The 13,770-nt window shown below is 44.0% G+C and overlaps 1 protein-coding gene across 1 annotated transcript in view; it reads right to left on the bottom strand.

Moving 5' to 3' along the window:
- Positions 1-5,307: 5,307 nt before the first annotated feature.
- Positions 5,308-13,770, bottom strand: part of LOC146808850 (phospholipase A2 inhibitor gamma subunit B-like) — a 183,955-nt gene continuing 175,492 nt past the window's right edge. Inside the window, exon 5 of the mRNA XM_085615674.1 lies at positions 5,308-8,312. Within this exon, the coding sequence (XP_085471800.1) occupies positions 8,119-8,312 (194 nt within the window). The 3' untranslated portion in view covers positions 5,308-8,118. The remainder of the gene's footprint in view (positions 8,313-13,770) is intronic.

The raw sequence follows: 13,770 nt of genomic DNA, 5'->3' as shown, positions 1-13,770 counted from the left end.
TCCCACTGCATTTTTGGAGCTGGTTCAACGTGTTTTTATCGTGTCTGATATCAAGGGAATAGCACAGTTTTTTAAGTCTATAGGCTCTGAGTTGGTTACCACCTTCCAAACAGTTTTCTGCGTAATTCCATCCTTCATACGCTGAAGCATTTTTAGACGTCTTCCGCTTGTCCTGCTCCTGGTTGCTGGGACTGTGATTTCAATTTTTCTAATCCGCAATGTAGGTCCCAGTTCAAAACAAAATGGAACCAGCACTGCCACATGTGTGGCTTTACTCTGAATGCATGGTGCATTGCTTCCTTACTCCTCTGCTTCAGGAACTGTACAAGCATTGCTTCTTGTCATTTCGGCCTGTTTGGCTGCACTGTGTGCAACCTGTTTTTCCACTGACTGGTGTGCCTTTTCTAATGCGCCTTGGATTTATGCCTCGGATCACAATTGGTTGAGCCGTCGGACATTGATGTACTGGTGGACCACTTAAAGGCCCATTTGTATAGTTGTCCCCAGCATATTCCATGGCAGCTGAAACCCATTTTAGAGCCAACCTGGGAGGCTTCAGCTCCTAGTGAAATGGGTCATGGCTCTTCGGACCTTCTACAGACTGTGGTCACTCCCTCAGCGGCTGCTGTAGGGGCTGCATGGGAACACATTTGCTCCATAAACCTGATTCAATTAGCGCCTATGAGAACATCGTCAGCGGTTGCTGGGAACAGATCTGGTTCGTCTACTCGGTACACATAAACAATTGACTATTCTGTTTGCTGGGAACTCTTATTTTGGCCTGAATTTTCAAAAACACAATTTTAAAACAAATGTTATTGACTTATTAACTTTTATATTTTTTATACCTTTAAGCAAATGGCTTTCCGTGTGCTTTGACTTTCAAATTGCATGATGGCCTTTTTTAGGTTGAGCGTAGACAGCGCTTGCACTGTTGCTCAGCGACCTATTGCAAATACTTTGTGGAGTTCCAACTCCACCCATTGATAGAGTTTGCTTTTTATTTGTCTCTGGCAGTGAAATCCTTGCCTGCTAGTGGTCAGTCCTGCCTCTTTGTCCCACCTTTTTCTGTTCCGTTCCTCACAGGCAGCATGGACTAATTACGGTATCATTACGCTATGGTTGTTGATCTGCTCTTAGGAGGACTATATTTTTTCTTGCATAACAAAGCATTTTATTGTGTGCCTGTGCGTGCATGCTAATGCAGCATTTGTCTCGCGCATTTGCGTCTTTGGCAACTGCATGGTTTTTTTTGTGTGTACTGCACTCTGAAGGTATTGGAGCCCAAAACGCCTTCCCAAACTTTAAAGTCGCCCGCTGTAGCCATTATTAGTGTTTTTGCAATTTTAGATGTCAATCGCCGTTTGGGCTATTTTGGGTAGGATACTAGTTTGGGCTGTTTTTAAAAGGAGGATTGGGCTTCTTTCACTTTGGTACTGATGACGCTGATCTTCTCCCCAAAGCACGCCAGTTCCAGCAGCGCATCTGTGAGTTGGATTAAATGGTTTATTTTTAATCTGAATTATTGATGTCATGTGCGCACTGCATTGATACGGCTCTTTTTGGCAGGTCTTAATCAAAATGTTTGCTCAAACATATCAATGTTACCGCTTATATATAGTGTACTATACAGTGCACAAGCATGGTATGTTTCTATGGAGCTAAAAATAAACTACTTATGACAGAAATAATTAGCAGATAAACACCACCCAAAGAGAAGGACAGCTGAAAACGCATCAAAGGTTTGGGAAGTTTAACATTTACTCTGCAGTTTCTGAGAGAATCTTTCCATCCTGCAGTTTATGGCTTTTCATTCAATGATAATACCACGCGTACCGCTGTGTTTTAGATAAGTTTGTTTCCCAAAAACATAAAGTACTCTTTAAAGCAGTCCAGACTCCTTGGCCCGCTGCTTTATTTGAAAAAAACAGAAGCACTATAACATAATGTAATTGCTGGTTTCAACACTAGTTCACATCATATTTTTGAAATTCGCACAGGTGCATAATGATAAATGTTTTTGCCGCTTTTATTGCACTTTATCTAACATCCTTGCACGCATTGGCGTTAGACTTGGTCTCCCTGAAGCTGTTGCTTTAGTCCTTTAAAGAACCACAATTAACAGTGAAAAAATTTCCCTAACACAGTTTACAGACTGTAAATGATGCCAGTACAACATGGGCAACTTGCACACTGTTTGTAGCCTGCTGTTTTTTCACAAAAGCGTAGCTTATATGTAATACCTGATACGAGAAAGAAGCAGCTGGGTTGCAGATGACCACACTGCCAAGAAAAGTCACAAATAGATATTTAGATATTGCCCGCCTCAGATGGCCAGCTGCTATATGACCATAAATTACAAGATTTAGCATAAGGGTATGAGGCAATATACTTCAAAGTTAAATTTTTTATACACAACAAGTTTAAGAAGAAATAGTGAGTCCACGTCGTTGCTTGTATTTCTATAGTTGTATTTTATTCGTGATGCTGATGAGGTTCAATACAGCCAACGCGTTTCGCCCAAGCATGGGCTTCTTCAGGACAAGGTAGGTGTAGGTTGTAGCGTCACTGGTTGGCTAAGACGGTAGGTCTAGTCCGTGCTGTGGCTGACTAAGTAAGGGGTAGAGATGCCTCTCAGTGATGTAACTGAGTTGGTCCGAGATGGAGTCGGAAAATGTAATCTGCCTCCTTCGAGTAGATCCGTAGTAAGGATAAAAGTACGTGAATATTAAGTGGTAATCCGTGTTCGCGAAGCCTCAGTGCCGGTCCATCATAGTTCGAGATTGGTGTGGCAGATTACATTTTAGCTTATTGGCAATCACTTTGTCTAAGGAGTGGGAATCATGTGCCTTACTTAGGCCCAGGTAGAAACAATGCCATCTTCCACCATCAACAAGTTTCTTAAATTGTCTTCCCTTTCACACAATAACCTTCACACACATTTGTGTGCATGACGATGCTGGATAAGCTTTTTTTACAGATTCCACCTGGCAAGACCATTATCACAACTCCTTGAACACCTATCATAAGGCCTCGACACACATTGCACCAATGTCGTTTTATTTTTCATCCACGAGGCAACACAGCTATCTATAGACCATAACAATGCTGGCTTGCCCACGAGTCGCAAGGATGCTTCTCATTATAAATAAAACAAGCATTTCCAGGTTTAGTTAGAGAAGAACTTTGCTGTCATTGGTGAGATCTCTGCATGCTAAAGCTTAGGCCCAGCACCTTGCTAATATCTCTCTGAAAGTTGTCCAGCATGTGACCAAGATGGTTACTTACATTCTTTTCCTTCAGGTATCCGGGGTTGGATCATCCAGTACGGGGATTCTTGACAGAACACACACACACGCCTTAGACACTTAGATTAGGGATTGCATAGAAGGAATACACCAACTATCTATATTGTTGTATATCATTAATGTCTTAGCACAAAGGTGGAACATTTTATTCTGTGCACTGTCCTGCCACTCACAATAACTTATATCTGCTTCTGTCTATTGATCATTGCGGCATATATATACTTTATACAAGAATCATATTGGTTCAATAAACAATGAACACATCCCACGGTGTATTACTTGCATATTTCTTTGAGAATAAGAGAGCACAAGTTACTAAGCAAAAGGGTTCTAGATCGGTTACCATGATTCATTGGGGAACAGGGTTGTCATTTTCAGTGGTTGCCTGAACCATTTGCTTCCTGTCTAGGTTTAGACGTGCTCTGAGCTAGCTGCTCTATAGGACAACATATCCTGAGGGGGTGCATTAAATCAGTCTGGCACCATTCCAAATCTTATGCTATCCACATATGCGCAGTTCCTACCTTAGGAGTTCATTATGATGGCGGAAGGACCGCCACCACTGGGCCGGCAGTGGCAGTCCTTCAGCCATCACACAGGAAATTGCGACTGTCAAATTAGAATGGCGGTGGGAATCCCAATGCGTCCGCGGCGGATGGAAAGTCCGTCCGCCACGGTTCTGCAAGGTGGTCCTTTCCGCCCGCCTTGCGGAACCAAGACACAGGGCAGCATTGCAGCAGTGCCTGCAAGGGATTACGAAATCCCTTTCCGCCTGCTTTTTTGGGGCGGTCCTCCCGCCACAAAAAGACAGGCGGAGGCTGGATTCGGAGGTTTGTTGCGGGCCCCCCTGTGTGGGGTGGTGCACCCCCCTTCATTTCCATGCACAAGGTGGCAGGCACAATGAGGAGCCTGCCACATTGTGCAGGGAAATGCACGACATGGCCATTTGGCATTGTGGCGGGTGTTGCAGCCAGCAGCACCCACCACAATGATAAATTGCTGGATGAGACCGCCACAGTGGCGGTTGCATCATAATTAGGGGTGCGGGATCGCCGCCTTACAGGTGGGCGGTCCCAGTCCCGCTGAGTCCGCCATCGTAATCATCCCCTTAGGTTGGAAACTTAATGACGGACCTTTGCACTTATGCCCGCACAGAAGTGAGTGTCCTCCTGGACTCCCTGTGACCGCTGCACCTCCCAGCTGGAAAAGTGTCCTTCTGTGATCCCTGACACCTGCTCCTAGCCGGAGGTCCTGCTAGGCTCCCCATGACCCTGCTCCCAGCTGGAAGTGAGTGTCCTGCTGAATTTCCTGTCCCGCATTGATTGCTTCTATGAATTGGACCAATTTGAAAACATTGCATTCCTTTTATGGTTAGTTCAACCCACATTCTTCAAATGTGCTACCCTCAGGTATGAGTTATCCACAGTCAGCTGATTTAACCAATGTTGATAAGTCATACTCACCATCGCTTGCCTGTTCGCCTCTCTGAGTGAAGGCATACTCTGACCCTATAGTGCATTTCCTGCCCTTAAAAGCAAATCTCGATTTCTCCAATCAAATTCAACCAGACTAGGATTTATGGAGTAACTCTGTGGCTGAGCCAAACTGGGAACCATGAACAGTAATAAAGAATGAGTTGAAATGCCAACCCAAAGGGCACCAAGCAAGCTTAGTCTGCCCTTTCTAGAGTAGGCTGGGCAATAGGAAGCAGGGGCCATCATGCAGATAAACCTCAAAATTATGGGTAAGAAAACTCTAGATTTTTAAATACAGATATGTCATTTTACATGAATATTAATGTTCAGCAGCCACAAAACCATCTAATATTGTAACAGCCATGCAGGAGGAGGCAATGGGCAATTTAGAAAAGCTGGTGCTGATTGCTGCATAACTTGCAAAACATTCGGTCAGACTCCTGGGCATTGGCTGAGGTCATGTGACCAATCGAGTCAGGCGCTTTCACGCCTCAGGATCCCAAACCAAATGAACAACAAAGAACTTGTGATGGTAAATGTTTGTTTATTGTGTGTACACAGAATGTGTATTCAGCTGTCTACATAAGACATTAAATGACGTAAGGTGGCAAGGACACAAAGTAGCACAACAAGACAGTATCTTTTAAAGCGGCGTTCACACACCTCTCTTGCGAACATGGAAGAAGTGTACCATACAGGCCAGTGATTAATGCAAAATGGCTAGCCCCTCCCCCCTGCAGTATGTAAAGATGGGGCCCTGAGTCTCCCATATCTCATCAATATTAATTAGCCTTGGGCGGAAGGGGGGACCCTTGAAGGGCTGGAGGCTGCTGAAGGGTTGGGGGACCCTTGCGCTTCAGGGGACTACGTTACGCCCCTGATGCAAGCTCGCCACTGCAGCACATCTCTCACCCAAATTATGACAACCAATCACGAAGCTTCATTTTTCATTTTCTTGTGCCACTAGATGCAATTTTTCAATTATTTGATTTGTTTATGAATACAGTATTTAGGCACATCTTTACCAGGGACAAAGCTATAGTTTGATCAAAAACCAACAAGACTAAGGAAGACCACCCCTTCCTGTTCAGACGTTGATGAGGGTTTCTGCGCAGCCTTTGCGCCAACAATGAAAATAATAGTGGATAACAAGCACCCCCTGTGAGCACATAAACAATCCCCTATATTACCGTGGCCAATAACAAATGTGTAACACAGTCAGACCTTATCATTCTGCCTTAAACAGCTCTCTCAGTACTGAATTAAAGGCTAACTTCTACATATCACTCCAACAACAAACTACCCCTGTGAGGAAAGCACCAAACCTCTCCCTGACATCCAAATATAATACAATCCCTGCGGCTACAAAGGCAAACCTTCTCATGTTGGGTCAATGGCAAACTCTCGTTTCTCACAACATCAAAGTTCCCTTTATTAGACCAATGTTAATCTCTCAGCCGTGGGACAAAAAGAAAAATCTACAACTTAGGTTAATAAACTAACCTTGTTCGGTCAATGATAAAACACCACTGTGGGGGCAAATGCAAAACTAAGACAATACCAAACTCATCCTGTTCAGCCAAAACAAGTATTCACTCTTGGGAATGACTCCTCTCCATCTTGGACCAGACACATTCGCGGGACAAAGGCACACCGCTGTATATTCGGCCGATAACCTCTGATCACTATGTGAACAGCAATCCTATCTATATTAAGCCGATAATAAACTGTCACTGTTTGGACGAAGGCAAACCACTATATGATAAACCAAGTGAAAGCTCTCCCTGCTGAAATAGAGAGCACAAGCTCATATTATAAAAATGATGACGCTCTTCCATGGGGGCGACGATAGACTACAGAACTAAGCTAAAAGCAAACGTTCCCCTTCAAGCGCTATCAAAACACTGATGATGTGCCCCTTGTAGGAACAGTGGCAATATTTCCTTTGTGAGATTAGGGACAAGCTCTTTTTGGACACCCATAACAACAAATGAAAAGCTATTGCCCATATAACACAACAACATTTTAACTGCAAAAAAAATTCACAGCTCTCCCAGTGGAACCATTTAAAAGCTTTTTTTTAAAAAAGGTCAGTGATATAAGTTCCCCTTCATATGACAAACTGCAGTTTCTTAGGTGCGGCTACAGCACTGTCCCTACATGGGACGTGATGAACACACTTCTCTGGTTGGTCAAATCAAACGCTATTCATGAGCTGCAATGAAAAAGCTCTCTCTACTGACTATAAAGAAAAACACTCTGCTGATTGCCTTAACAATGGAGGGCTCTCTGAGGGACCAATGAAAATCCTCTATATAGGACCAGAAACAAAGCTCTAATTAGGCAACTAATGATAAACATTCACTGGATGACCAATGAGAAGTATCTACTTGATTAATCATCCACACTGCCCTCAGAGTTGTATCAATGATAAAGCTCTCATGATCTGTGATGAAGCTGTCATTGGATGAGCAGTGACAAAAGTTCTTATTGGGCCTCAATGCCAAAGCCCTCATTGGGTGACCAGTCACAGCTCTCTGGTGATCAACACAGTCTTCTTTGGTAAATATTGACAAGGTTCTCATAGGTCCCTGCACCCACTGGGTGATGGATGACAAAGCTCTTGTTAGGTGATGTGTTATCAGTGACAAAGTATTCATTGGATGATCAGTGACCATGTTTTAATTGAGTGAGAAAAGTTATCATTGGGTGATCACTGGAAAATCTCTAGGTGGGACCAACGATTAAGCTTTTCATTTAGGACTAATGAAGGGGCTTTCCCTGCAGGACAAGCAATTTTGCATACTCTTAAATCCACAAGAAACATCTTCCTGGGTATGTGTGGATGACAAATCACAAAGCTTTGCATGCGGCACTATTACTTGTATCTACAGGACCATAACCTGAAGTCCAATGACGTCACCCTCCTGCAAATAAATATCTTTTCCCATATTGCCCTGAAACAAATCTCTTTGCAGGACTAATAGCATAATCTATTCTACATTAACAGCAAGAACTTTCTTCAGAAACAATTACAAAGCTTTCTATTCAAGAACATCAGCACATTTCCCTGTGCAGCAGTAAGGGAGACCTGCCTGTAGATGCAATGATAACAAACCTCCTCGACGGGCCAATGGCTCCCTGCAGTGTGATGGAGAAGGCCCTGCCTACATCCTTAGAAATTGGGAGTGTATGCTACAAGTCAGTTTTAAAAAGCGATTGACCACAGAGGGAGACATTGATGAATTGAGGAGTTGAGACGCATCAAAAGGGGTACTGGTGTTCTTCACCTGGACCTCAGATGTGACACAGGTCTCTAGTGCCATCAGTAGAATTTAGGAAAAGAGTTTCAGAAGGACGAGCATGGCAAGAATCGGCAGAAAGAGTCCATGCTCTGGGCGGATGCCAGCGTCGGTGCAAGCCATGTCACTTATCATGCTCGCACCAGCTATGGTGGAGGAGCTGTTGCCTACTTCACAGAACTGTTGGGTCGCACATCCTCGAACTGCGTACTGGCTCGTCTTGGAGTCTGTGCAGAGAAAGAGGTATTTATCAGCAACACAGAACCATTTTACCTGCACTTGATATCTTGGTCAACACACTACAAAGACATGTGATGTGCACGCCTTGTGACCCTGTTTTCTGCACCCCAAGTGGCCTTTTCTTGTGCATCCTGTGTGACCCTGACACATTCCTCCATTGTGACCCTGTTTCTTCCACATTTAGATCCTGTGCACCATGTTATTCTGTTATCTTCAGAGCATTTGATCCTGTTGCCTGCACCCCATATGGTCCTTGTGACCATTTCATCCATACCCTATATGATCCTGTTATCTGCATCCATATTAATTTGAAGCATATCTGATCCTTTTATCTGTACCCTTTCATATGCTGTTAAATGTGCCAAAAGTTTGGGAAATCCCTTAAGACTTGGATTTTTGAGACCTGTTAAGCCTATCACCTATCCTCTAGCGCTGGAGGCACTCTTGGGTAGCAATGTGCTTTATAAATCACCATTAATTCAAGCATTATTAGGGTATAAGCACCCCATGCGACCTTACTATCTGCACCCAGTGTCTTCCTTTTATATGCATCTCTGGTCACCCTGCTATCTGTATCCCAAGTAAGGAAAATGTTACTTACTGAGTAAGCAACTGTTCTTGGCATGTAGAGCTGTAGATTCACATGCTTTGCATACTCCTGCCATTTAGTGCTGGGTCCAGATGTTTGCACGTTTTTTTTCTTTGAAGAAGTCTTTCCAGTCACAAGGTAGGTGACTCCTCCTTTTGGTGATAGTGCGCATAGGCATCGACTCAATTGTTAGATTATTTTCCCGCAGTGGGTGAGAATGGAGTTAGTAAAGGTAGAATAGTGATGTCCATGCATATGTATATAAGATAAGAAAGAACTGCAAAAGGTATAGGTACACAGGGAGGCAAGTAGGCGCATGTAAATCTACAGCTCTACATGCCAAGAACAGATGCTTAGTGGGTAAGAAACGTTTTCCGTTCGAGGCATGTGAGCTGTAGATCACATGCTTTGCATAGACTATACAGCAGTATTCTCCCAAAGTGGAGGCTAACCTGTAGCTGTTGCAGTTGTTTGAAAAAGTGTTCTAAGTACTTCCTGGCCTACATTAGCTTGTGGTCTTGCTAACACATCTACACAATAGTGCTTTGTGAATGTGTGTGGTGTAGACCATGGTGCAGCCTTACAGATGTTAGCTATGGGAATGTTTCCTAGAAAGCCATAGTAGCCCCTATTTTGCGTGTGGAATGCGCTCTAAGGTATTGTTAAAGTTATTTTTGCTTTCGTATAACATGTTTGAATACATTTAACAATCCATTTAGAAGTACCTGATCTCGATATAGGATTGCCTTTGTGAGGTGGAGCAAAAGCAACAAAAAGTTGTTTTGTCTTACGAAATTACTTTATTCTTTCTATGTAATATAACAATGCTCTTCTAACATCTAGTGTGTAGAGCTCGTTCTGCCACTGAATCTGGTTGAGGAAAGAACACAGGTAACTCAACCGATTGATTGATGTGAAAGGCAGATACTACTTTAGGTAGAAATTTAGGGTTGGTACGAAGAACCACTTTGTCTTTGTGAAGCTGGAAAAAAGGTTCTTCTATGGTTAGTGCCTGTAGCTCACCCACTCTCCTCAGTGAAGTGACTGCAATGAGGAAAGCGATTTTCCATGAGAGAAATTGCAGTTCACATTTATGCATGGGCTCAAAAGGTCAGCCCATTAATCGTGTAAGGATTAGGTTAATATTCCACACTGGGGCAGGTGGGAGTCTTGGCGGTAAAACTCTTTTTAGTCCTTCCATAAATGCTTTGATAACTGGTATTCTAAAGAGAGGCAAGTGCTACCTATTTTGTGGGTACGCAGCTATTGCAGCGAGATGTAAGCGGATAGGTGCGTAAGCTAATTCTGACCGCTGCAAGTGTAGTAAATAACAGATGATATTTTGTATGGAAGCATCCAGAGGAATGATATTGTTATTATTACAATGGATAACAAATAGTTTCCATTTAGCTGCATAACAAGCTCTTGTAGTAAGCCTTCCGGCCTCTTTGATAATGTTCATACAGTCTGGTGGAAGATTCAGATAGCCAAACTCTATGAATTCAGGAGACAGATCGCTAGGTTGAGTTCTTTGGGGTCTGGGTGCCTGATTTCTCCGTGGCTCTGTGTGAGGAAACTAGATGTGAGGTGTAGCTTTTGATGTGGAACTATTGACAGTTCCAGCAGGGTGGTGAACCAAGGTTGACAGGCCCATGTGGGAGCTATCAATATCGGTGTGAGGGATGTTTTCCAGAGTTTCTGAACCACTAATGGAATGAGTGGGAGAGGTGGAAAAGTCTAGGCAAATATCCCTGACCGGTTCATCCATAGTGCATTGCCTTTGGAGAGCGGGTGTGAATACCTGGAGGCGAAGCTTGGACATTTTGAATTTTTGTGTGTGGCGGAATGATCTATTCGAGGAAAACCCCAATTATGAAAGTACGGGAGGAGAACTTGAGGGTGAAGTTCCCACTCGTGGATCTGCTTCCTCTGTCTGCTGAGAAGATCGGCAATTTGATTGTTTACTCCTGGAAGGTGTTCTGCTAGAAGATGAATTTTGTGGTGTATGGCCCATTTCCAAATGGCTTGACCTAGGCGTGATAGTTGGAGAGAGTGTGTCCCCCCTGCTTTTGTATATAGTACATAGCTGTCATGTTGTCGGTTCGGACTAAGACAGCTAGAAGATGAATTTCAAAACTTAGAGCGCTAGAAACACTGCTAGCAGCTCCAGATGATTTAGGTGAAGAGCCTTTTGCTTTTGACTCCACAATCCTTGAATTGTGTGATTGTGGAGATGAGCTCCTCAAACAGTGAGCGATGCATCTGCAGTTAGCACTGTCTGTGGAACAGGGTCTATGAAGGGCCGTCCTTATGATAAGTTGTGTGTGTTCCACCACTGCAGAGAGCGATGAGTACTGCCGTCTACCCAGAGACATTTTAATGCATAGGCAAAGAGGGCTCTGGCCCAGGGCCCCAGCCTTTCAGGGGGCCCCCTGACAGAGTCAGTTCCGTTCTCCAGAGTTTTGCCCTAATGACCGTTATTTCTTAAACAGATTGTTTTAAATACTGTTTTCCTTTAATTTATTTTTTATGTATGTGTGAGAGTCTAGTACAGCCATTTTTGCAGAGAAATGTTGTAAATGTCAAGGTACTTATAGAGCGCACTGTCACCAGACGGACACCTTGCGGTGTCGCCTTTGCGGTTTCCTGGCACTGATACTCATACCGCTGTGGAACCCCTCCTGGCTTTCCCTGTGAAGTGTCCACTCCTGGGCACCCCCAGGGTGAAGCCAGGCATCCTTAGCGCTGTTGGGGCCGGTGTGGAGGCTAAGCAAGCTATTGCCCAGAGTTGCAGCGTGGGGCCCGTGATTAGAATAGGCACCGAGGCGAGAATAGACAGGTACGAGGAAATTGAGCCCGAGCCCCGCCGAGGCGGGAATCGAACCCTGGTCCCTGGTCAGAACTCTGCTTCAGGGTCTGCCGCTCTAACCATTGAGCCACACTCCTCCATGTTGTGTTTATGTTTCATGCAATATACATAAATTGTTTTTCTTTTAGATCAAAATAAGGCCTAACATATAAGAAATGGGAGGGTGTCACAGAGATTATTTGCAGTAATATTGGCGAGCTGCTGCTGTGTTACAATATTGAAAACACACATAACTATCCATGAATATAGGATGTAAACACATATAGAGCCTTATTTATGAGAAGTGATGCATCGCATTATCAAAACAGGGAAGCATCACTTCTTAATGCGCCCTCCTTGTGACATGATGGATGCGTGATATTTACTGTATGACGCATCATGTCGCAAGGAGTTACAGATACATCAGTATTTCTGACATATCTAAAGGCTCAAAAATTATGCATTGCTGGGGTGTGTCTGAAAATAGACGCAACTCCAGCAATGTGTCCTTTCACATGGGGCAAGACCCATGTGAAAGGGCCTGCATCAGTCTTATGCCTGCTGTGAGGCAGGTGTAAGATATTGACGCAATGGCATCCTTGAAGTGGCGCACTGAGTTCTCATAGATTTCAATGCGCCATTTCTACGAGGCTTTTTGAGGGGAGCACCCACCCTGCATACATTATACCTGGCGCAGGTATAATGTGGTGCAGAAGTTTACAAAGTGACGCATCTGCCTAGATGCATCACTTTGTAAATAGGGCGCTACATGGCACACTTTTTACGCTGTCGGTGTGTCACAAAAAGTGACGAACTGGCGGCATAAAAGTGAAGCAAGGCCTCATAAATAAGGCCCTTAGAATTTGGACGAGTGTTTCTTTGCACCGTCAGTGACCTAATGAAATGATATAAAATGAAATAGTGTATTTAATAAAGCGCGCAGCTACTCAGACTAGAGTTTCCTGGCGCGTGACAGCGGGAGGAAAACATGCGTAAAAGACCCATCTGTTATTAAAAAGCCAGGTTTTTAAGTTCTTCCTGAAAGAGAGTAGGTCTGTGGTTAGTGTCAGAGACTGAGGGAGTCTATTCCACAATTTTGAGCCTAGACAGCTGAGGGATATGCCTCCAGTGCGGGCACAGCATATTTTAGGCACAATGGCCAGGATGGCATTGGAAAATCTTAGGGGTCTAGATGTTGTTTAGCGATTAACGTGCTTATTTAGGTAGCTGGCTCGTAAGCCGTGGAAAGCTTTAAAGAATATTGGCATCGCTTTGAAGTTGATCCGTTCTTTTATGCAGAGCCAGTGTAGAGACTGAAGAATAGGGGTCATACTAGATCTGGGTTTAGGTGTCAGGATGGCTCTGGCCACCGTGTTTTGTACCTCTTATAGGCGCTGAATAAGGGATTTGGGAAGACCGGGGTACAAGCTGTTGACATAGTCGAGCTTTGATGTCACCAGAGCGCGCACCACGATCTTTCTGCTCTCCAGCAGTAACAGTGGCAGGAATTATTTTAGCATCTGAGTATGCCAAAGCAAGTGCCAGTTGGATTTTGGATTTGAAAGCGCATGCATAGTGTCTTGTCTATGACAATTCCTAAGTTTTTGACTTTCTCCTTTTCCGTGGGCGGGGGCAGCAGATCTTTTGGCCACCAAGAGCTCCAGTAAGGCGTTTCTAGATTACCCGAAAAAAATCAGTTTTGTCAGGATTGTGCTTCAGCTGATTGATCTTAAGCCAGTTAAAAAACTTTGTGAGGCAAGACCTAATCATTGCCCCGTCAAAGTCGGTTCCTCGTTTTTCTTTTTCGAACCGGAGCACAGCAATTCACGTCCGAACCCAATGGCGGAAAGAAACAATCTAACAATGGAGTCGATACCCATGTGCACTATCATTAAAAGGAGGAGTCACCTACTTCGTGACTGGAAAGACTTCTTCGAACAAACATAACTTGCAAACATCCGGACCCACCACTAGATGGCAGGAGTATGAAAAGCATGTGATCTACAGC

This window comes from Triturus cristatus, chromosome 7 (assembly GCF_964204655.1).
Source record: "Triturus cristatus chromosome 7, aTriCri1.1, whole genome shotgun sequence".
Classification (NCBI taxonomy): domain Eukaryota; kingdom Metazoa; phylum Chordata; class Amphibia; order Caudata; family Salamandridae; genus Triturus; species Triturus cristatus.
This window is presented reverse-complemented; position numbering and strand designations above follow the sequence as displayed.